The 24,658-nt window shown below is 39.1% G+C and overlaps 1 protein-coding gene across 4 annotated transcripts in view; it reads left to right on the top strand.

The window, feature by feature from the left end:
* Positions 1 to 24,658, top strand: part of ARHGAP6 (Rho GTPase activating protein 6) — a 319,510-nt gene that overhangs the window by 186,529 nt on the left and 108,323 nt on the right. Inside the window, exons 1-2 of one of the 4 annotated variants that reach the window (XM_085052194.1) lie at positions 7,688 to 7,764; positions 8,707 to 8,786. The exons of 2 other annotated variants lie outside the window; for them this stretch is intronic. In XM_085052194.1, coding sequence (XP_084908320.1) covers positions 8,778 to 8,786 — 9 coding nt within the window. In that variant the 5' untranslated portion in view covers positions 7,688 to 7,764; positions 8,707 to 8,777. Of the gene's footprint in view, positions 1 to 1,013; positions 1,149 to 7,687; positions 7,765 to 8,706; positions 8,787 to 24,658 lie in introns of those variants that run through there. One more of the 4 variants, XM_085052223.1, reaches the window with a different exon arrangement.

The raw sequence follows: 24,658 nt of genomic DNA on the forward strand, positions 1-24,658 counted from the left end.
CTGGTATAGAAAAGCTATTCAGTCCAAACTAATAACTTTCTTTCAGAGACTAAGTAGAAAAATTGTTTTTGAATTGTAAATGGTTCCCATGTGTATAAATAACAATAGAAAAATAATTCAAAATTCAACTTTTGTGTCACACTAATATGAAACAAATCAGAAGCTCAGCTGAGTAATTGTATGGTAAATACTTATAAGATTAATAAATAGTGATGTGTATAAGTGTTCTGTATAGTTTAAATGTTTCATATTGATTCCTTCTTGTTTTGCAAATGGTTAAGCTTTGGTGTTTTTCACCTGGTTCTACTCCCCTTAGTCTTGAACTGCCCAATTGGAAGTTTCTGCTTGCTAGCCTGGAGGGTTCAAGAGTGAAGCATCAGAACTGGGTGTTCCTTTTGCAAATGTGTTTTCCCCCCTTGGTAACAATGCTGGCTTTTACAGAGGCACATGAGAACTGCGTGGGGTTGGGGCTCCCAACAGAACTGGGATTTGGCTTAAGAGACATTTGGCTCAGACATAAGAAATGGTGGAGGTTCAGGTGCTGCTGGTGGCTTTCTGACCTCTCTCTCTCGTCCAGCTCACCAAGGGTGTTTTCTACTCTTCATTGCTTATTGGGCTCTTTTTTATGCTTGTCACCAAAGTATGTATTTATAGCTCTTAATTGTGTAAACACACATTGCCACAGAGTTTATTAGCCCATCTTCTGTTTTGCTGCTAATTGTGGTTCTAAGATGCTTTTACCAAGGACTATTATAATAAATTATTAATAGTTAAATAATTGTTTAGAAATGCTCTGACTCAAGCTTATTCTGCACGAGGACTAGTTCAATTTTTTTTTTTTTTTTGTAAATGGCAACTGTTTTCCTTAACAGCTTGGAACTCTGAACAGCAGAAGGGTCTGCAACCCAATTAATCAGGGTGAAAGTAGTAAAACCAGCCATGCTCAGGCTTTTTTCCTCCCTTCTGTGTGGGAAAAATGACGTTTTCTAACCAGATAGTGGGAATGTTTTCTTCTGCAGGCCTGAGTCACTTGTGAGGAATGCTAAGACTAATGTACAAGATTAATTTTCTCACTGTTGCCTTCTCCACTGCAAAAATGGAAGTTTGCTTTCCTTTGAACTTTTCTCTCATTTCCAGCAAAATTTCAGGTACTCCGAACATTTTTTTTCTACAAATTCAGACTCAGTTTTGTTGTGTAAAAGCTGTAAAATGTATTCTTGCCTTTTGGTGACCGTGAGCACCGAAGTCAATGCGTGTTCTTTCAGACATAGCTTATTTTAGAGTGTAGTGATTAATCTTTGTTTGCTCTGCATTTTATGCAGTTCTTCAATATACAGAAAACCCTCTGGTCTTACAGAGCTGTGAACTGGAATTTTTACTTTATCAGGGTTTCCTAGATATACAGTATCAGTTTAATTCGGGTTTTTTTACATTTTCAACATAAAATTAATGATACCTAAACTATAACAGATGTTCTGAAATGGCATTTGTATTTATATTGGGTTCTCTGAGAGATTATTCCTGCTGTCATCTTTCTTAATCAAGCATTAAGAATGATTGATTGAAAGAATTAGTTTGAGTACTAAAATGAAAATAAAAGAAGAGAAAGGATGTCTTCCCAGGTTGCTCCAGAGTAAGCACTACTGTCTATATATTGAGTCTGATCAAAGGCTGGATTTTAATGCACATTAATTCACTGTGACATATATTGTATAAGTGTTCCCATTGAATTTGAGCAAGAAGACTTAAAGCTCTATCTTAAATGAATAAACTGCCTGTTGAAGTAATTTTAGAAAAAAGCAGTAGTAAAAAAATGAGTTAATGATCCCATGGCCAATGAACCTTAATTTATATAATTTTAAGATTTAACTCATGTAGTTGAAAGCCATCATAATTGACAGTTGTGCAATTGGCTTTTCCTCTGTAGTTTGTAACTAACAACATTCTTGTACTATCCCTAAAGGAGGAGGAGCAAAGTTCCAGGTATCTTTCTTTGCACTTTGGGCAGGCATTAGTTCCAGCACTAGCTGTGACAGCTTTGTCCTGCACGAAGCACTGCCACCCCTTTCAAGACTGCAGGGGAAATGCCTGACTTTGCCCTCCCTGTGCTGCTGCCCACAGAGCAGGGATAGAAGATGACCTGGAATTGATAACACTGGCTTTGGGCCCAACAGTGTCTGTGTGTCTGTTAGTCAATTAAAAGGAAATTGGTCTGGCAAAGAGTTAGGAAGAAAGGGAGATGCTTCAGATGAGTATATGTGACACTTGGTGTGGTCATATCATGTGTGCCTACTAATGCTCGTTATCTGTGTTCTCCTTGATGCTCATATGGTTGGAGATGTAATTATTCCAATTAAGACTACAAAAAAAAATTAAAACATAATTTCCATTTTAGATATCTTGCTTTCTCAGAGCAGCTTATTATCACAAAGACGTATAAAATCCTATTCCACTGATGTAACTGAAATTTCTGCCTTGTTCTTCATTTAGGATAGATGTTTGCTTGGGGTTTCTTGTCGTGTTAAGGGACAGAGATTACCTGTTAGCAAACATCCTGTTCTGGTTGTTGATGGGATTTTGTTCTCCACTGTGATGAGATCGTAGATGTGGAAAAAAAAGCTAATATGAAAACTCTTGAAAGTCTGTCTTCTCATTCAGTTAATGAGAAGACATAATTAGTAATTGAAAAGGTAATTAAAATTTGACGGGCTGCCAAAATTTGTATATCATGTCATTTTCTTTCAATAGTGCATTATTATTAAAAATTATTTGTGGCTCTTCGGGCCTTTTTTTTCCTCTCTCACCTTCCTGCATCTGACTGGTCATTTCAATTCTCCTCATTTTGTATTGCCCTGAATTTTTCTTTGCCTGTTGTCAACACCCTATTTCATTCTGTGTTCTCCTTGTTTACATTTGCTGCTTTTCTTCCATAGGTTTCTAGCACTGTTGATTTCCTGCTCTGTCCCATTTTGGCTACTCATTAACTTCCTGTGAATTGTTTCCTTCAGGTATTTAATGCTTGCTCCTACAGTTTTTCGTGATCCTTCTTTTGTTCCTTTCTTGTTATACCACAATCAAGACTGGTCATTTACCAACGCAATTTTCTCTGACTCTTGTATCATTAGGTAGAAGCAAAAGCAAGTGTATTTGGTGTACTTGACACTGGTAGAAATTAATTAGAAATGTGAAAGATAAAACCTTCCCCTTGTGGTGGAGACTCAAATTTCAAGAGAGTTCTCTATTTAGATAGCTTTGCAATTTTTGATTTTCCATATTCAGATCAGCCCCTTTCTATTTTCCCCATATCATTGCATTGTCAGCTTAGAACTTCTCTGATCAATGAATAAGTTCAGATAACATGAATGAAAACTCCCATTTAGTCTAAATGCTAGGAAAATTTATCTAAGACTTACTGAAAATATCTGAAGCATCACACAGATTAATAACATGCCAACATGTCAGGTTAAGGTTGAGAGGAAACAGATGAATCACAAACTGGAGAAGACTTTCTGAGCATCTTGCTGAGGCCTTTCCCAAAGACCTTTGTGTTATTAATGGTTTGTTACTTCAGTATGCTTCTAAACAGACAAGAAAAAGGAATCAGTCCTAAGAGTAGAGAAATGTACTTGAAATTTAGCACTCTTCACACTGTGTCCCAGCCTGTCTGACAACACTTGCTGTAAAGCATCTGGAGAAGAGAAAGGATTAAGCCCTGGATCTTGAGCGATGCACTCATACTTGGGCAGTGAGAAGCAGGGTGTGGTCCACGTCTGAGGCTGGTGGGGACTTCTATTCCTGCCTCTACAAATGGTTTCGTGCTGACCTTAAACAATTTCCTTGGGGCTGAATTAAAATAGGGAGGGAAGTGTCAAACTGCAAAGTTGTAACACACTTTGGAAATGCTTGGCTTTTTCTGCGGGGTGGAGGGGGAAACAACTAGAGCCTCGAGTGCGTGCCTAAGCTCCCTGTGCCATGGAAAGGACAAAGCCGGTGCCATGTCACAGACCTGCCAGGCAGGGCTGCACAGGACCCACAAAACCTGGGTTTACTGTTCTACAGCATGGCTGGGAGGGAGGCTCCAACTCCAGTTTCTTGGCAGAGCTACAAGCCACTAGGTTAGAGAATAGCCTAAAATGAGTAATCTATTTGATTATGCTTATTTTAGTTGATTCTACTGGTTTGGTTTTGGGGTTTTTTTGCAGTGCTGGTGGTGTCTTGATTTTTGGGTTTGGCTTCAGGAGTTGTTTTTCCTTCACCCTTTTCTTAGTTTTTGGTTTTTTGGTGTTTCGGTTTTTTTTCCTTTTTCCTCAGAAGTATATTCCCATATCTGCTTAGTGTTCTGCCCATGAAGTGTTTTGTGGGTTTTTTTGGGGTTTTTTTTTGGTTTTTTTTTTTACAGAAGAGCCTATTTGCATGTTTTTGAGTGAGAATTGTGGTCATCTCTTTGTCCTGTAAGCACATGGCCTTTTACATGTACCTCTGGAAGACCACTGCCTGAACTTTTTGCCTTTTCAGTCACTGCTTTGTGGACCTTAGTGTGTTGTGGTGGGGCTGAGGTGTGGAGACCAGGCTGACATTTTACTGGTCTTGCCAGAAGGGCTGTGAAAACCTGGGCACTTTCCCTGGTCTAAATTTAAACACCTATGTGCAGTCTCTATTAGGCATGTGGCAAAAACCTTTTGTTTTGGTCTTCTCACATGTAAATTGGAGTGATTGTTGAGAGCTAGGTGCTTCACAGGAATATGGATTGGTCCCCTCTGCTGCTGTGGATTCAATATGCTGTAGATGTTGTTATAAACATAGTTTGCAAGCTGATCATGGTTGATTTGTTTTTACTAGTCACAACTCTCAAATGGTGTGAGGTATTATTTCTACATTTTTAACACTGCACAGAAGAGTAGAGATATTAATTTTTAAAGTAAAATCAAGCAGTCATTTTTTATGTTCTCAAAATCGACCGAGAAACAAAGGCTTACCTTCTGATGTTCTCTTCATAGGATCTTGTGTAACAGTGATAGTCCTTAGACTGAACTTTTGTACATTATTAATATGAGTTTTCAAGATCTTGCACTCTTTTACACATCAGACTACAATAACATGGCATTGGGACCATCAGTAGCAATTTGGATCACTTTATCACCCATCTTTCTTTTTTCTTATTACATAAAATCTTTACCCAGAGGACATGGAGTTATTCTTCAGGAGCATTTGCATCTTAAGATGTTTCTAGCCCTTTCTATGGAGTGCTTTTTTTTTTTTTCCCAAACATGTCACAATACTGTGAAAAAGCCTAGTCACCAAAAATTAATGGTCTCTGTGTTTCTTGCTTTACAAAGTAGTGACTGAATCTGTAAAATAAATACCTTCAGGAACCTCATGAGAAGTTGTGAACCTGAGTCTGGCTCTGTTTTAGCCTTTGTGGAAAGGCTTGCCTTCTGTCAAGCATTTTTGCTAGTTAAGACATTAGAAAATTTTCTGTAAACAAGGTGTGAAAACAGAACAAATGAGTGTGGTCCTGCTCCTGCTAACAATTACTGAAAGGTTGATGTGAGCTTCCTTTCTGGCAAAGTTGTCTTCCTGTGCACTTACACCAGAGAGAGACAGTATTTGGTCTGTGCTGGATTCTACAGCTGTTCCACCCTGCCGGGTAGGTCCCATTTAACTCTTTTCTCAATTGCTAAATTAGCTGACTGGCATTACTAGGGACCCGTTAAATGTGGCATCATGGCCTGTTTGGGATTCTACTGTCTGGATTTTGTTTTCTTGAGTGATGTACAATCAGACCTAAGTGTCTCAGAAGTGAATAGGGGTACCTCAGGTTCGGGATGACAAAGTCAAATCACTGATTTCTTTTCAAAGCATGAGGGGACAATATCAATCTGCCTCAAAGAGCTTCTCAAAGTGAGTGGTTGTGACCTAAATCTGAGCCAGCATATTTGTACAAAGAGCCATGCTCCCATGCCACAGAATGAGATTATCACTTAGCTCATTCTGGGGTCTTGTACCTTGTCAAGATTTTGGAGAGGGACAAGATGTGATTTCTCCAAAGCAGCAAGTTCTTCTGTTGTGTGATGAACTAGAACAGAATGAAGCTCTGAAGTCATGCTAGCATTTTCTCTAGGGAAGTAAAAATGTCTAAACTGTATCAGAACCCAGTTTTAAACCAGGACTCTTTTAAATACGTCTACCCAGAAGAAAATCTGACCATTTTGCTCTTATGTTTGCAAAACATAGGTAGGATTTATGTAAGTGTTATTATTTGCAGTGATAGTTATAATATTTGGGTTGAATTTTCTCTAGCAATCAGTGAAGAGCTAAATTTACATCCTTGCCTGGTTTTGTGTGTCACACATTGCTGCATATTAAACCTATTTGTCTGGTAAGTGTTGATTTGAACAGAACAAGCTTCTTGCTCAAAGCAGCCCTGCTCATCCTGACACTGTAATTAAATGCCAGTGGAAATTGTTAACTTGGCAGTAGCTCAAGCACTATATTGCAGCAAGGCCTTGATTTCTTTTATGCCAAGATAATGTTAGAGTAGCACTTGATTTGTCCTGAATTTACAGGACTGTGACAGACTGTAATCTAGTTCTGGGCATTGAAATGCTTCCCTGCAAAATAGGAGGAGTGTAGTTTACTTTCTGTAATTATACTGTTTTTTACGGCTAATAGAATATTCTTCATATGTAATTCTGGGTATAGTGCTGTGGGAGCTGGATAGTTAGTATTAGGTAGAATTAAAAATACCAGGAAGGCAAAAAGCCCAAGTCCAGTTTATGAAGCATGCAGAGCAATATGGCATACATAGTGTGAATGGGGAAATTCCCTGCTTTGAAGATTCAAGTAGCATGTACATATTTCCAAAAATGGCTTTGTCGTGTTTTTTTTAATAAGAAAATACATCCTCTCATTTTCAAACATCCCTTTGGAGACAGCAGGACTTTTTCTTACTATTTTTCTCTTTTTCTTCAACCTGCCTCATCCCTGATATTTAGCTGTAGTCTTGAATCTAAACAGTACACTCTGGATTTTTGTAGTTGGATTTTGTGCTACTGAATGAAAACTCACAATACTGCCCACAAGAAGCAAACAGAAGATGAAATATCTCAAACTGCAGTGTAATTTGGTTATTGAAGATTCTGATCTTTATCTGCTTGGTTAAGCTATAAGGCTATTCATTTTAATACACCATTAAATACACATTATATACACATCACCAGTGATGTGAATTGTGAGTGTTTTACATGTGAAAATCTTTGCTCTGGTGCCTATTCATTTCAAGACATAGGAAGTTGCATGCTTCTCAGCTGCTTGTTCCTCCAAAAGATTCAGCACCGCTTCTCTGTGAAAGTTCAGTGCTAGAAACAATAAATTCATATTCATCAGTTTCATTGTGCAAAACTGTACAGATAGAGCAGTTAAAAGAATATGATAGTACCGAGCAATTTGCTTCTCATTTGCTTAACTGAAGTGGGGATTCAGACTTCATGTTCTGAGTGTCTTTCAATCTGGTGTATATATGATTAATGTTGGTGAGTCACTTCTGATGGGAATTTTAGCTTTTTCTCACATTGCAAGATAGGGAGACTTTCTGCTCCTCCCACCACCAGTTCAAAAGCTATGTAGAAGACAAAAAGGAGGAGAATTTTTCATATTTTCAGAATTGCACTCTGTTAAAGGAACTGAGGAGACAGCCAATCCTTTTGGCATTTGTGGCACAGGTGTCTGCAAACCGCCTAGGACAGCTGGGATTGGGATAAAGGTGTAAGTAGATTGTTGCACACTTGAGAAACGTCTTTACTGCTTATTTAAATTCAGAATTTGGGTAGGAAGGCTAGTCTAGAAAAAAGGGAAGGAGGACTTGGGAAGGAAGTAGTTCTGAAGGTGCAGGAAGGCAAATCATCTGAATCCTTTAGGGGTTCATGGTAAGAGCTGTTGGAGCTCTGGAGATCTGGTTATTCCTGTCAGAAGTAAATAAATAAATTCTCCTGGGGAGAATATAATACTTCATTTACACAGGTTAGCTCAAAAGCTCGCTCTAGCTGACTGTAAAATAATGTAGGCATGTCTACAGAACTTTCCCTGTGATTTTAGAAAATGTTTTTCCTCTGTTTCTGTATGTGTGCCTCTGCATAAAGACTACAAGACATAGATTGATTGTGAGATTCAGTTACCACAAAATTCATCAAATAGGACAGAATGGCTTTCATATTGAGGAATTCTAAAGGGCTTCACTTCACCTGTACCTGTAGACCAGATATTTGGAAATGCTTAGGTGCATAACTGTACTGGAAATCCTCAGTGGTATTGTACAGTGTTTAAACTGAATTAATAGCTGCTGCGTGCAATAGGGCTTAGGCAACTGACTCACTTCTGGTTTAGAAAACCCTACTAGACCTCTCTGTAATTTTAGAACTCTAATGTTAAAATATGGTCTGATACTTCAATTAGTGTGCTTCAGCTAAAATTTGGAGTCTACCTGACATAACTTCTGACACTGAGGACAGACCTCTTGAGCTTGTGTCTTGTGGATTTTGGCTTCTGTGTCCATATTGTGTTTTGTGGAGCTGCAGGTCGTAGTTAGGACAGGGTGGGATCACTTGAGGCAAACCACTGTTACTGTAGACAACTATATCAGATAATTCTTGTTCTTATAGTTGTGATGTTCACTACAAATAACATTATTGACTATTTGGTGACCTCTAGGAACTTACTCTTCTATCTTCTGTGTACTACCTTTTGGACTGGTGTTTCAAAACTGACTCAGCAGAAAGCATATGGCTACAGTGAGTATCAATGCCAATTATCGTGACATTAGTAACATGCTGTTAACTTGGATTCACATTATTGTTGGATATATGTTTGATTCATTCTATTACAGATTCTACGTTCTACAATGACATTCAATTTGCCTTGCTAGCAGGTTGGAAAAAAAATTAACCCATGGGTGGGGGAAAAAAGTTGTCTAATGCAATGCTAGCAACTCCTTAGAAAGTGACTTCCATAAAAAGAAAAACTATTTGAGTAATTATTTGTATCAGAGATTGACACTTTACCTTCTTTCCTCCTCTATTCCTCACAGCTTTTGGAGCTTTGTTTGCTTTCCAGAAGTATAACAGCATTCTCTGAGTGACTGAAAAGGCTTGTTTCTGCTCTAGGCAGAGAGAAGAAAAGATGAATGCTTTGGTAGTGCAATGCTGATCTGAACACTGGGGGAGAAAACAGAGCTTTATGAAGATAGAAAAAGGAAAAGGTTTTATAACCTCTTCATTGCTTCTAATGTTTGTTTTCAGTATTTTCTGCAGCATTTTTGTGTTTCCTGAAGAAATCTATAGCTTCCACACAAGTTCCTTTGCCCTGTTGGTTTTCATGACTCGTTCATTGAAAATCTATTACTGCCAACAGAAGATGCTCAGGTCAAACTCCTGGCTGCTATGAAATGCACGCTAAGTACTCAGCATGAATTCTGGTGGGCATGTGCACTTATCCATCATGTATGGATGCTGTTGGGAAACCTCCAGAGAATTGCTCAATATTCTGTAAGACTGCCAGCTCCAAGTTCAAGACAGTATGTACAACATGGCTCTCTGAATAGATTTTTAAAAAGTAAGAATGGGGAAAAAAGTGAGGAGTGAGTAAAGAATAGCAGAGCTGTGTATGTGTGGCTGAGGAGGAGAGTTTCTGCTGTACTCTGACCTTATTTTTTCCTTTTGCTGTATGGTTTATTCCCTATTTCCCATGCATCTCTTTCATGCAAGGTTTCAAGGGACCCTCTGTAATACTCTGGAATAGTGTGTGGCTCAGGAGGAGACAGATTCCAATGGCCTTAGCAGGAATCATCCAGCACAGGGCCACCTCTGCACCAGGTCTGCACCATGGGCTGCCATCCTTGGATTTACAAGTCTTGCCACAAGCCTGGTGAAGGTGGTCCAGCTGACTGTTCTGTGGTGGCATTGTAAGCTCAAGTTTCCCACAGTGCATTCCTGCATCCATTCTGACTGAGTGGTACATGGAACAATACACCTCTTTGATCACACACTCTGACTGTAACACCTACTAACTACTGTGACAGGCACTTTCTAAATACTCTGTGTAGAATGTTTTTATTATTCTGAAAAGGGTTCAGAAAAATGACTTGGTACATTGCCTTCTCTGAATTCCCCTTTTCCCAGGCAGTTTGAGCCTGTGTACTGACACCTTTGTTTTTAAAGTTTACCTTTTCAAATTTGCATATCATCTGAAGTGACAACAGAAATACATGGTTCTGCCTTTTTTTACATCATCATACAATATCACGGATATTATACAAGGAACATTGAGAAAGAAATTATTAAAGAAAAGTGGAGGAATAGCAGATCTGGTTTTATAGTCCGTCTCAAAGCTTAGAGCCAGGTTTCTTTTCATCCTGGCTGTTCTTCCCTGTGTGATGCTCAATGCGCGTGAGCCTTTTTAGCATTCACCATTTTTGTCAACTCTGACTTGTTGAATTGGCAACTTCTCTTATGGTTTGAAATATTTTGTGATTTTATGCCTGGTGGCGTGATGTAGCTCTGATAGCAATCCCAGTGGGAACAAATGAGGAAAAGTCCATAAATCCCCTCTGAGCTGTAGTCACAGCTGACAGGTTGGTGAAAGCCAGCCATTGCTCTTGCTGATCTAGGGAGGGTAAGAATGCCTTCAGCTGGGGGCCCAAAGGTACCTGGTGAATCCAAAGAAGGAAAGCTACAGCTGTGGGAAACACTGGGCTCTTTTAAAATGCCTGCAGGACACTCAGTACAGATCAAGGCAACCAGATAGGTAAAATAGTATTTTTTTAATGTTCCTTTTCTGTGCTGTCCATAAAGCTCCATTTACTAATCTTAAAAAATGGATTATGATACACGGTAAATGGTCAGTGTGTAACAGTTAAAAATAACTAAGTGATGCCATCTGCTGTCTTAAAATCTTATTTAATATTAGACTGAATTGTTATCCTAAGAAGTGGAAACTGCCTACACTGAGTATAATGTCAGAGCCATGACATGTTACTTGATGTGTGTCAAATTCAGGCAATATAAATATTGATTGTGATTAAATACAGTAGGCTATAGAATGTCAGAAGGAAATGTGATACTTATGTCAATCCAAAACAATTCCTCAGCGAACCTACATTGCAAATAATTTGAGCTTTTTATTTCCAGACTGTTTAGGTTTTTTTATTTCTGAGAGGAAGAAGTAGAATCCTGTGGAATAGAGGGGAGATTGCAAGAAGGTGGTATACCATCCCATTGAAGTATGTGTTTATTAATATGTATTTTTATGTAGTGACACTCTTGGCATTACTTCTATATTGAGTACAAGTCATCCACAATGACTTTACTTTTAGGTGCTTTGTGGAAAGAGTTAACCTGACCATGGTCTTCAAAGAAGCTGAGAACCACATTTGTGTAATACACATTGCTCAAAGAGAAGTCACTCATCATCTCAGATCATAAAATTTAACAGTTGAATGTACATTCAACAAAGCTAAATTTTAAGTGAAGTTGACTATGGACTACCATGCACAGCACTGAAATGATACCTCACTCAGAGAATATAAAAAATAGTTATTTCATGTATGTGTATGGGTTAGGTTGCTTGGGATTTTGACAGCAAGTTAAGGATGTATTTTCTTCACATGCAGTTATGCCAGATTGCAGTTCACAAGTTGCCACACTGAAACATGTAGACTGATCTGAAATGCAGTCAGCAGTGCTTAGCAGGTATAAATGGTTGCAGAACCAGGGAGGTGGGATTTCACTCTTTCTGCCTCTCTTCTCTGTTGCTTTTTGTAATTGTCTGTAAGGCACTGAGATAATCTGTTTCCTGTACTTTTTTTAACCATAGTGAAAATAATCAGTGTTACACTGCTGTAACTTCATATCTGGAATGGATATGCTTTGTTTAGTGTGACTTGAGCAAGGACACATTTGGACATAGAAGTACGTAATACCACAGTCTGATAATGAAGTGTGTCATTTCTTACGATTGTTGCGGCTTTTTAAATTTATTATCAATAGTGCAGTGATGTGTATTTCTGCTTGTATTTTTAAAAGATACACAATCCATGCTTAGAGTTTTGTGTAGTTTTTCATAGCAAAACTTTTTCAATATATAAATACTCATTTCCAGATGTAGTACACTAGAACTACTCTCCTGTTGAAGCACTATAAATAACAGAGGTTCTTAATTTGGTTCTTCTCTCTACTATGAGAGCATATCTGTAAGAGTCACAAATGACAAACCAACAGCCAATTAGTTCTACAGTTAACAATGCCTAGAAGTGTCTTGCTTTCCAGCTGCCTTTTTATTCAGGAGATCTGCAAATCATGCTTTGACAGAGAGAAAGCTATGCATGTATTTACATCCTTTTTGTAGCCTGCCATACCTCTTTTAAACTTCTGTAAAACTCCTTTGCAGCCAAAGAATCCAATCAGGAACATTAGGAAATCATGAGATGAGATGGTTTGAAAAATATAGAGATCTTTTTTTAAAAATATGTACTCAGTGACCCTTTTGATTTTTGTTTTCTAAACATTCACATATTTCCAAACTTCTCTTCACAACTGTGAGGGCTCAAACCCTGCTCTAAGAGGCAGAATAAAATGTGAAATGGAGATCTTTATGTAATCATGGGTTGGATTTAAAAACACAGAAACCTTGCTGCATTTCACAGAATTTACTGTAAAATTTCCAAGTGCCCATCAACCAGAAGCTGCGACAGCATAGACTTGTGATGCATTTACTTACATGCAAATCTGCTGCTGTTAATGTAGTCCCAAGTGGGCATGAACTGTAAACTGTGTGTTAGGCTTTATTTGGGATAATTTCCAAATGAGTGGGAAGGGAAATAGTACTTAGTTTAGATAATATAATCTATGAGTTCCTATTATATTTCCAGGGCAAATGCTGCACTCATAATTAGAGCATCAGTAACAATGTACGGAAGTGTTATGCTCTTGGCAGTAGAAAAAGCTACCTGAAGGCAAGAGGAGATTTAAAGGTCTTGCTAAAAAAAAAAAAAAGCAGGAAGAGAATTTATTCCTTATGAAAACTTAAAGAGCTCCTGAGATGATGTTTTGAAGAAATTGCAAAAATGTACTCATGTTCTAATTAGCCCATCTTTCTCAGGGAATGATGACTGGCTGTTAGCAAAGTGGTTTTTTTTTTTTTTTTTTTTCTGGATATATCTAGGCATTTGGATAACACATTACTTCCATCACACCAGTCTGGCTGTATGGAAGACTGAACTGCTTTCTGTCAACAGGATAAGGTGGTATCAGGGTGCCCAGATAAGCTGATGGGGACAGTAGAGTTTGGAATAAAGGTGTGGATGATGGGAAGGAATGACCAAAATATAGGAAGATGGTAAAATCATAGAACTAAAGGAAAACCAGGGTATTGAAATTGTCTTTTCTTCAGTCTCCCCACCAAGATTTTATGCTGTGTGAATTTTGACTATAGCAAAGTGCTTCATAAATTCAAAATGTAAACGCAGAGGATTTCTTTCTCTTATTCCCTGGTGTAATTTTTACTTTTATAACTCATGTTCTTTTCCAGCTGAGTGCTGTTTCCAGGGAAGCCAATTTATGCATTTTAGAAGTGAGCAGTGCTTTGGGAACTCTCCAATCTGACTGAAAAAATACAAAACCTTTAGTGAAGTACCAACATGAAGACCTAGAAATGCAAGGAACCATGCACATGATCACTATTTGTCTTAATTCCTGCCATTCCTGCTACAAGAACAGAAACACTTCAAAAAAACCACACAGACAAGTCATTGTTTTTTTTTTTTTTGTTTTGATGCTGAATAATCAGATGTGTCTGATTCTGAGTCTAAACTCCACATTATGAGAGGCCTCTCTTAGGCTTTGAGGTGCCATTCAGGGTGCTGTGTCACGGTAGGGAGCTGCTTCACCTTGCTGTGAATAAACCTCAGGTCTGCCTGAAAGGTATCACCATGTCTGACTTGCTGCAGTCTAACACCTGTGGGGAAGATGGTGCAGTGCTTATCACAGAATTTTCATCACTGAAACAGAAAAGGTCATTTGTTACAGACTTACGAACTAGGTGCCAAAATGCAATTTCTCTGCTAAGTAGGAGCCAAAGTGCAGCAATAGTGTTGGGGTTGCTTACGTGATGTGCTTCGGTGAATGAAAGCTCATCAGGTTCATGGTGCAGATGGCTGGGTAGAAACTTTTTTAATCTTCTCTTGTTTCTCTGTTGGTCTGATACCATACATACAATATTTTTCTTGGAGCGTAAAATTTGAATGATAGAAACCAACTTATTAAGCAAGTTTGGTACTTGTGGGATAGGTTGGAAATCTAGTGTAGGATTTTACTCATTTGGAAAGATTTACTTTAGTTCCTTCACAGTTACCCTGTTTTGTCACCTCAGGTTATTTCCATATGCCTGCTCTGTGAAAATTGTTGCATAGAGTCTCCTTATGTGATGTGGGAATTCAAATAAATATGGCTGTGTGACGCCTTAGATCAAAGTTAGGATTCAATCTATACTTGAGAAGATTTGCAGTTTAAAATAGGAAGTTCCATTCATAATGACTGGTCAGTTCAAAAAATAATTATTTCTACTTGCTAGGCCATGTGAGTATGAACTTTTTGTGCTTGTTAGAGCAAAACTCATGCAGCTGTAATTTTAAAATAAAGTTAGGCAGACTACTGAGGAACAAGAATTCTTTTTCCAGGTAAGTGATTTTCTATGCTTTCCTTTTCTTTTTCTTCTTGCTTGAATAACATCACAGAGTTAAACACTAGCATCTTTGCATTAAACAAATATATCTAGGCACTCTTATTTCCTCATTCTCTTGAAATGGATGTTATAAAAAGAGAAAGATTTTCTGAGTGTGCTGGTTTTCTTTCCTTCCAAGCAATGTTGCAAAATGCATCATCAGTTCAGCAGTGTAAGCATGGTTGCTTCTAAGGGTCAGGAGGAATCACATTTGTCTGTAGCATTTAATTTGTCTGGTTTGTGTGTGCAGTGCTTTGTGAGAACCATTAACAGTAGTTCTTTGGAGAGTGTAAATACAAGAAACAGGATATTTACGAAACTTTGGAAAATGTCCCTTGAAGTGTGTGCATTGTAAGGTATTTCTTAATGTGGTTGGGCAGCTACTATCATTTATGAAATTGCCGAGCCTTTAATTGTATCATCAGATCTGGACTCTGTCCAGCATTGATGTTTCCCGCTTGTAATACTTTTGGGTTTAGGGACTTGCATGCGTTCTGTGGGAAATTAAGGCCAGAGATTGACAATGACTTTGGTGGTGTGCCTTGGGAAAGGAGTTAGAGCTGATGCATACCCTGGAGTTAAGGGTGGGGGGGTGGGCAGGGGGAAAACAGGCACAACACAAAACCTGTTAAATTTAGGCTCACTTTCTCTTTTCCTAGTTGCACTGATGTTTTCAAGCCCAACCACTTTTTTTGTCTTCGGTGTAGTGTGTTTTGTTGACTGTTTAGCTACTGGGCAAATTTAGAGCATGAGGAATGACTGGGAAAGGAGCAGGTAAAGAGCATGGCAGGAGAAGTATCAAGTAGATCTAGGTTATGGCAGCTTGGTCTTTAGCAGCTTGGTAACTTTGTTTTGACCTGCAGAACTGTCTTTATATTGACAGTATCAAAACTTTGTGAGGAGAAGATGAAAAACAATTAAACTTTACTGTCTCCACAATACTTAGTTTCTAATGGCAGATTTATGGCAGCTAGTAGCAGCAGGGTGGAGTTAGTGTTTACTGACTTGAAGTTTGGTGGTGCTAAACAGTCATTTATAATTTATTATTGTCAATTCAAATTGGTCGAGCTATGATATGATCTGATGGCTGTAGCTTTACTTTATTGTATTGATACAGTGTGTGCATGCAGCATTAGCACTCTGCTTAGAAGTGAGAGTCTCTAACATCCCAGACCATTGCGTGAGAAACCTTCCTGCAGCTGCTCTTGCTGTCCCTGGGCTCTCTAGTTTCAGTCACTTCAGGTTTGTGAAGGCTCACTTGCAGAGTGGAGTTTTACAAATTCCTGTTTGCCTGGGATCTTGAGGGAAATGTAGAGTCCCAAGATGTGGGAACAGAACCTGCAAGAATCTATAAACTTGGCCACAGAGAGAAAATGACCACATCCACTAAAACATGAGATAATATCTCCCACACAGTGAAAGAAAACAAAAAACAACATGCAGAATCAGTCTATGTGAAAGCATTATCTGGTACATTTAAAACAGCACTGTATGTTTCTATTTTAAGATTATTTAACATAAATTGATGTTATCTAACTCCACATGTCCCCAGTGAGGGAATGTCATCCTGAGTGCACAGAACATGCACATTGACTTGGAAGAATAAACATCTCTTCTTTGGTATTTTTTTAATTGCAAAGACAGGAAAGAGGGAATGTGGTTTCCATTGCTACCTTTAACTCCTTCCCCAGGCCAAGCACGTCTCATAAGCTAGCAAACAAGCAAAAAAAAGTTTCATTGGAACAAATGAGGAAAGGATCCAGCTGAAGCTCTGAAGACATCCCAGCTTCTGAAACCTCTTGCTACTTTGCATCACCAATACTCCTGAAATGTTCGGGATTTTGCGCTGCATGAAGGCCACATGGAAACCTGTTGATTCTTCTCAGTTAAGCCTTGGGATGAAGTGGTCTTCTCTGGGAGCTGAATGGGTGTGAATCTCCTTGCTGAAATCTGGAAGGTTGAGGGTGGATGGAAAACACAGTCAAAACAACACTCTGGTTTTTGTGAGCACCATGGTTCCTAGTTTTTCAGTTTTCTGTGTACCTGGCAAGGGCACAGAGGCTATTTTTGTACTGTCTAGACTATTCTTCTAAAAGATCTCTTCTTTTTTCCTCTTCTGGTTATTGGTCATAAGGAAGAAGGGAGTTAGCATGTCTGTTTGTGAATTTGCCCACACACTGAGCCCACATAAACATTTTACAAAGCATATTTATAGAACTGTTGTAAGAGCATTTTTCCTCAAGAGCTATGCATTTGTAAAACTGACTTGCATGTAGTTTAATCATGACTACTAGAGAATGACTACTAATGTAAATTTTTGCATGACGTTTTCTATTTAATGTAAAATCCACTACCACCCCCTACTCCCCCAGTTTAGCTTTCAAAGGTTTATACATGGACACAAAGACAAAATGCAAATGTGCAGCCCAGTCATTTAAAGTTCATGTTTCTGGTAATAGAGTATTTGAATTATTGATTATTCCAAAGATAGAATATATTTCTCCACATTTGAAAAGTCACGGCAGTCAGGCGAAGTCCCCAGTGACTAGAAAAAAGGAAACATCACTCCTGTTTTTAAAAAGGGGAGAAAGGAAGACCTAGGAAACTACAGACTGGTGAGCCTCACTTCTGTTACTGGGAGGATCATGGAGCAGATCCTTATGGAAGCACTGTTAAGGCATGTGGAAGACAAGAAGATAATCTGAGACAGCCAGCATTGCTTCACTAAGGGCAAATTGTGCCTGACCAGTCTGATGGCCTTCTGTGATGAAATGACTGCAGTGATCAGCAAGGGAAAACTCATCAATGTCATCTGCTTAGATTTCTGTAAGGTCTTTGTCATGGTTCCATACAACATCCTCATCTCCAGTTTGGAGAGACATGGATTTGAAGGGTAGAGTAATACTTGATAAGAAATTGGCTGGATGGACACAGACTGAGAGTTGTGGTGAGTGTCTCTATGTCCAGGTGGAGGCTGGTGACAAATGATGTCCCTCAGGGCTCACATGGGACTGGTGTCCTTTGCCTCCATCAGTGACATGGGCAGTGGAATTGGTGCCCCCTCAGCAAGTTTGCAGATGGCACAACAGAAGGATGGGATGCCATCCAGGGCTCCCAGGACAAACTTGAGAAATGGGCCCACAAGCACCTCAAGAAGTTCAACAAGTCAAGTGCAAGGTGCTGCACTGGAGTTAGGGCAATCCCAGACATGAGCACAGACTGGGAGAAGTCATGTAGAGCTGCCCTGAGGAAAAGGACTCGGGGGTTCTTGTGGATGAAAAGCTGGGCATGAGCCAGCAGTGTGTGCTTGCAGCCCAGAAGGCCAGTGGCAACCTGGGCTGCATCAAAGCAAGAGTGGCAAGTGGGTCAAGGGAGGTGATTTACCCCATCTACTCTGCTCTGCTGAGACCCCACCTGGAATGCTGTGTCCAGGTCTGGAGTCCTCAGCATGAGAAAGACATGGATGTGTTAGAGCAGGTCCAGAGGAGGGAATGAAGATGATCAGAGAGGTGGAGCACCTCTCCTGTGAAGACAGACAGAGAGAGCTGGGGTTGTTCTGCCTGGAGGTGAGAAGGCTCTGAGGAGACCTTATTGTGGCCTTTCAGTGCCTGTTACTGCTTCTCATTCTTTTGAAGATGCTCTTCCCTATGGTTAACTTTTGTTGTTTTTTTCTTTTTCTTTTATTTCTTCCCAACTCTCCTTCTCTCCACACAGAATTTAGGAGGATTCTAGATTTATGTGAGTGTATGATGTGTTCATACTTTCAGTGCTATGAAAGATTGGTTTTGAAATGCAATAGCTTCTCCGGCCATCTGCTATAGCTAAAGAGAGAACCTTTCTCACAAATGTCACCCTGTTGTAACCTGAGACCGTAATAGCTTTTCATTAAATGGGGTTGCTTCGTCAAAGTGAACTGGTGTTGGAAGTTCCTGTGGAGTGCTGCTTCCTGGGTACCTAGAAAACAGTTGGAGTTGATTTTGTGCTAGCATGAAAGTATCAAGCTAAAATGACAGTAATCTAGTTTTGAACAGGACAGGCAAGCGTTGGTTGATAATGTTGGCTGGGGACATAAGTAAAACTCTTTCCCCTAAGTTCTGCCTCACTCACAATTTGGCCAACTGTGCCTCACACTTCCTTTGCACTCCCATCTGCTCAGCTGTGTCCAGCTGCTGGTGCATTTCTTGTTCCTGCTCTGGTAGGGTGTTTACAGAGAGACCAGACTGCTCCACTGTCTCTGCTGGTATCTCTGTCTGACAGAACTTGTGGTGTTCAGACAGGAAATGGAGCTCAAAAATAATGCTGGGTTAGTGTGACTCTGAACAAGCCTGCTTCATGGCTTCCAAGACTGGTGTGTTTTGCATAGAAACTCGTGATGTCTTGATCCAGATGTGAAAAATGCTCTGCAATTCTATTCCTTGTAGCAGAGCCTGTTGTTATTTCTACTGTTATTATTGCTAAGCATTTGGACAACCCACTTGTATTGACCTGATCCATGATTATTTCAAATAGTAACTACAGCTTTAATAGCGGATGAAATGTGAAAGAGCAGTAGATGCCAACAGCAGCTAAGACTCTGATGGGGAACATGGAATGACCAGAAAAATATTGCCCTTTTAAACATTCACAGATGTATTTTATATATATGTAGCATGTTATACAAGTATATGCCTGCATAGTTTAACAAAACCAAATTTTGCTAAAAATCATGTGACATGTGAGTCAGTCTTTGGGGTGATGATTACAGACAAACAAATGAAATAGCAGATTTGCTTAAGTTTTAAAAAATTTATTTCTGGAGAAAAGCCTCTGCTCATTTCTCACCAGCAGCTATTTTTCTGATGCTCTGGTGCTTATCTCTGTGGTTGTGAGGGCAAGATAGATCAATATAGAGGCATCTGACTGGTAAGTTTCTGTTGAATTTTGTTTGCAATATATTCCTTCTGTTATTCCTTGTAAAAAACCTGTAGGACTTATGTATCGTGTGGTTTCACAGTGAATTTAATACTGCTGGAATCATGATTTGTAAGGGCATTTATAAAGCAATATTCTCTCTGAACTCTGCAATATGTCTATGCAGGACAGAACTTAGAATGTCTTACATTTTTTAAGTGCATGTGTGAATAGGAGTCCACATCCTGACATCACAGCTTGATGTGAATTGTATGTCAATCTAATCATGGTGTTGTTTCACCTTATTTCACATTCAACAAATGCAAATTATACATGAGTATCTCAGGATTGCTTGTAGTCATTCATTTCTGACTGCCTACATGTCTGCCCTGGATGTTTTCTGCATAGTTCAGGTTCTGCACTCAGATAACCAGGTAAGAGTTAATTATTGAGTAACATTCTGAGGGCTTAGTTCTGGAGAAAATAGTGATTTTTAAAGCTGTATTTTCATTTTAGTGAAGCACACTGAGTCAAAGCTGGTTCAGCAACATCTCTAAGACCATTCCTCTTCTTTCTCTTCCGAGCCTGCTGTCCCTCTGCTCTTTCTCCTCATGACTGTCAATCTGTTTACCACCAGATTCAAGCTCTGTACCTCAGTTGCCCTGATATTTTGTCTTTTCTAAGGTGTGTTACAGAGTTTTCTGTTGCATGATCACCAGTGTTTCCATCACAGCCAAGTGTAGGCATTTCTCCTGTGGGTGAACACCTAATGATTCAGTGAAAGCACCGACGTGTTGGTTATGGCATGGGATCGTGCCTGGTCAAAACGACTATTTTGTAGTTTTCAGTAAATATTCAAGATCTTAGTCTTGTAAACATCATAATGTTGACTTTATTATTAGAGTGTGACTGTATTGCACTTTGTTGAAATACAGGGGGTTTTTTTGGGTTTTTTTTTAATTGTGGACACATCAATATGCTAATGGTACTCAATATCTGTGAAATTATTTTCTTCGCTATAAAAATGTTGCTAAGGAAAGTGGAGGCTTTGTGGTTTGGTTTTTTGGGGGAAGGGTGGGATTTACAAACTGCCTCTGAAGGAGATTAAGTAGAAGCTATTTGTGCAATTGCAGTGCATCACCTTCAAGGAAAACTAGCTCCTTGTATGAATGAAGAGAATGAAAATTCAAAGAATGAAAGCTAAAAAAAATACTGCTTTCTCAAGAGATTGACTTTCTTTGCTTTTTTGGTACTGCTGCAGGTGGTTATGTGGGAAAATCTCTCCTAGTCTAAGCTTTCTTACATTTCCTTGCCGTATTCTGGAGCTGTTTACTCCTCTGTATTGCTGTAAAACTTTTTGTTTAGAAACTTAAAAACAAGAGTATGATCCCTGCTCCCCCAAAAAAACCCAAAAAACCCAAACAAAAAGCCTAAGGGCTGTGCTATAGCATATGACTCATCAAGCTTTTTTTGGAAGGAGGAACTGGCTGTATCCTGGTACATATTCAGAAGTAGCCAAACTACTAGGCTCAGTCATTTGAGGGCTTTTTTTTTTCCTCCTTCTATCAGGCCATATGCACTCAAACTTCCTGTCTTGGGAAATGGGTATGAACTTCTTTCTCTCTCCTTAGACCCTGGGGATTTTTGATGGGGCTTTTTTTTTTGTTTGTTTTTTGGCTGGCTTTTTTAGCTGACTGATCAGCTCAAAGAACGGGATATGTGGGGTAAGAGGTCCATTTTTGTAGCTAAATTTATAGTCCAGGTTTGTAGCTAAATCAGAACTCAAAAGAAAATGTTATCAAATATTTGCTTGTTCTAAAGGACAAATTAACTTCATCCTTTATGGGCAGCGATAATGTTTTAAAGTTAAAAATCTGAAGTTATAAAAATATTTTAAAATCTGTCTCAGTAGTCAAGTTAGACAGATCCTGTTCCACATTTTATGATTTCAGCTTTTAAAATGTCACCTTGTTTAGATATGAGTAAAACTTGGCTTGAAGATGTGTCCCTTTACAATAGCTTTTAATAAAATAGTATTTGAGGAAGTGGAGCTACTTGTGCATAATCATTCTAAAACAAAAGAGTTCAGATTAAATAGGTGTGGTACTGAAAGTGAGATTAATTCAGCAACTATTGGAGCAGCAAAAATGGGTGATACAGCTCATAATGTAACATGTAACATAAAGCTGTAAATAATAGAGGAAGTATTTAAGGAAGTATTGTAAATCCTTGCCTCTTGCTCAATGGCTGGCTCTGTCAGCTGGCTATTACATTGAAAATGGTGCATTTGAACAGATTTGTGTAATCTGGCCAATTTTATATAGGGATAATCATAAAAAAGCTGAACTATGATATGCCATCCAGGAAGTGGTGATGAATTTCTAGGGTCAGTAGCTTTTCAATGCAGTCTGTCCACATCTGGGAAAGTGTGCCAATGTATTGCTTTGAAACTGCATGGATGTTTTTCATGTTTAGAATGAAGATCCCTGGCTGATTCCAGACTGAACCTAGCTGGAGTTTGATCTTAGCTGGTGAATTAGTGGGCTGGAGTTGCTTGCTTTGCTTTGTATTTTAGCACACTGTAGTAATGAGGCTCTCTAATCAATCACACCTTTCTAGGATATAAATTTCACAGTTGTGATTCAGGAACTTTAGTGCAAATGACAGCAGCCCTCCTTTATTGCTCTGGAGTTCTTTGTTGTAGCCTGAAATCTCACAGTCAAAATGTCACAAGGTGGCTTCGAGCTGCTGGATGCCCTGTGTCTTCTTCTGTGCAAGATGTACAGATCCAAAGTGGTAATAAAAAGCAGATGATATCTTGCACTTCCTTTAGGGTTATTTCATTATTGTAGGAGCCTGAGCCCTTGGCATGTAAGTGCATGAGCCTGGATAAATTATGGGATACCATAAAAATTAGGGGTATGGTAAAAGAGAGGCAGCACCAGTTAGAAGCATGAAAAAGTATGAGAAACAAAGCTGTTTAGAGTGTCTGCTCAAACACAAGATAAAAAAGAGAGAGCCTAGAAGAACTAGGGTATGCAAACAGTCCAACATCTCTTAAATGTAGAAGAAATGTATTGGCTGGTTTGAGAATTTTTGATGGGAAGAGCAACCAACACCACCTTTTCAATGACTGCTCCTGGGCTGAGCTGTGGGCAAGTAAGAACATCCCTCAGCACTCCTCACTTAATGCAGGGAGTGATTGCTGTTCGCTCAGGGAGCAGACCAGTTTGTTGTTCAAACCGGTGTCACTGCTCCCAGCAGTCAAGTGACCTTGTTTATAATGTCTAGCTGGACCAGTATGCAGCTGTTTCCACTGTAAACTCACAGAAAGCTGGGCTCAGGGTATGCTTGTGCATATTACTTTGCAATTAACTTTGTATGGACACACATGCAAACCCCTTTTCCTGTAGCTGCCTCAGTGCTTTCTTCTGCTGCAGGCAGAACAAGTGCATTGTACGCTTTTGGTTCATTTTTGCCCTGTCAGAGAAACAAGTGTGTGGGTAGAAAGGAATGAAAGTGATGCTTATGGTGTTGAGGAAGCAAAGTGCAAGGAGAAAAGTGGCAGGGTAGTTTAAATCTTGCTAGAGGAACCAGAAGTTATTTTATGTGGAGCCATTAATCCCCTGTTCTATAACACACTTCATGAGAATCATTATAAAACTTGAAAAGGGAAGTATATCCATGAGTGAAATTGTTTTGGAAGAGTGGAATTTGTATGCATTTCTGAAGATAATTTGTGCAATACTATGGTGCTTTCTTTTCAGAACAGCAATTAAAAATAATCATCCTGTTGTCTATAACAGATTTGCTTGTGTTAAGGGTTCCTAACCAAAAAACATTTAGGCATGAATGTTTTTTTAAGTATTACATTCTAGTTAGAAATAGGATGGTGTTGCTAAGGATTGAAGCAGATAAAAAGGTGGATTAGCTCTCTCTTTATTGTATAAGCATCCTGCCCTGGGTAGTGTCCTTGAACATGTAAGAACTTCCCTGGAATCTTTGCTTGATATCATTAATACTGGCATGCTGCACAAAGGGGAGGAATATGTTTTCACTTCCTCATGAGATTTTCTTCAGTCGTGTGTGATTTTTGTCCTGTTTCTGACAGAGCTTTCTCTTCACGCTAATGGTTTCTCCTCTGCTCTGAGCTATTTTTTTTGGGTTTTGTTTTTTGGGTTTTTTTTGGTTGTTTGTGGGTTTTTGTTTTTTTTTTTAGCCTCTTCAAATCTCTATCCCATGGAGTAGAATTTCAACCAGTGAGAAAAGACTTGTTCCTGCTGGTGACAGAGCAGAGGTCCTCTAGGAATAACTGAGAAATGTGGTTGTGGAGAGGGATTTTCTCTTCAGGTGCTGGGTAGGAGACCTGTCTGTGCTGTTGCATTTCCTCTCCTAGAGGCACTGCAATGTGTGTTATGTGATGTTGTCCCCATTGCATGTGCCTTTCCCATGACAGGAGGGAGAGAGGAAGGGACATCTGACACGTGTAGGCATTTGGTTTAATGCTGGAAGATGTAGTGGTGAATTAAGCTGAGTGGAGTAATGTTCTGTATAATGCTGAGAAAGAAAGGGAAAAAAGGAAGAGGAGAAAAACAGAGGGTAGAGGTATAGGGAAAACCCAAGAATTTAAAGGATTTCTGAAGGATTTCTTCTCTACAGGAGCATATCTTGGAGTAAAAGGTCTGAGAGGGATTTGTCAGCTCCTTGGAGATCCTCTTTCTTTTTAAACAATGTTAAAGTGCCAGAAACATGTCCTTCAGATGGGGAGAGCTGTGTTGTATGTGAGTGTTTTGGAGAAGTTCTGTATCTTGGAGGAAGAGGAACCAGAGTGTGGTTTGACAGTTGCTACAGCAACTAACGCTTTTTTAATGGAAGGCAAGGATAAGTGATGGTATAAAGTCTTGTGTAACTGACGTACCTTCCCCCGCTTCCTGCCAATTTTCCAGTATATTAAAACAATAAGTAATTTATGACTACAGCTGAGAAATGGCTCTATGTT

This window comes from Lichenostomus cassidix, chromosome 1, assembly GCF_008360975.1.
Source record: "Lichenostomus cassidix isolate B80296 chromosome 1, HeHo_3.0, whole genome shotgun sequence".
NCBI lineage: Eukaryota > Metazoa > Chordata > Aves > Passeriformes > Meliphagidae > Lichenostomus > Lichenostomus cassidix.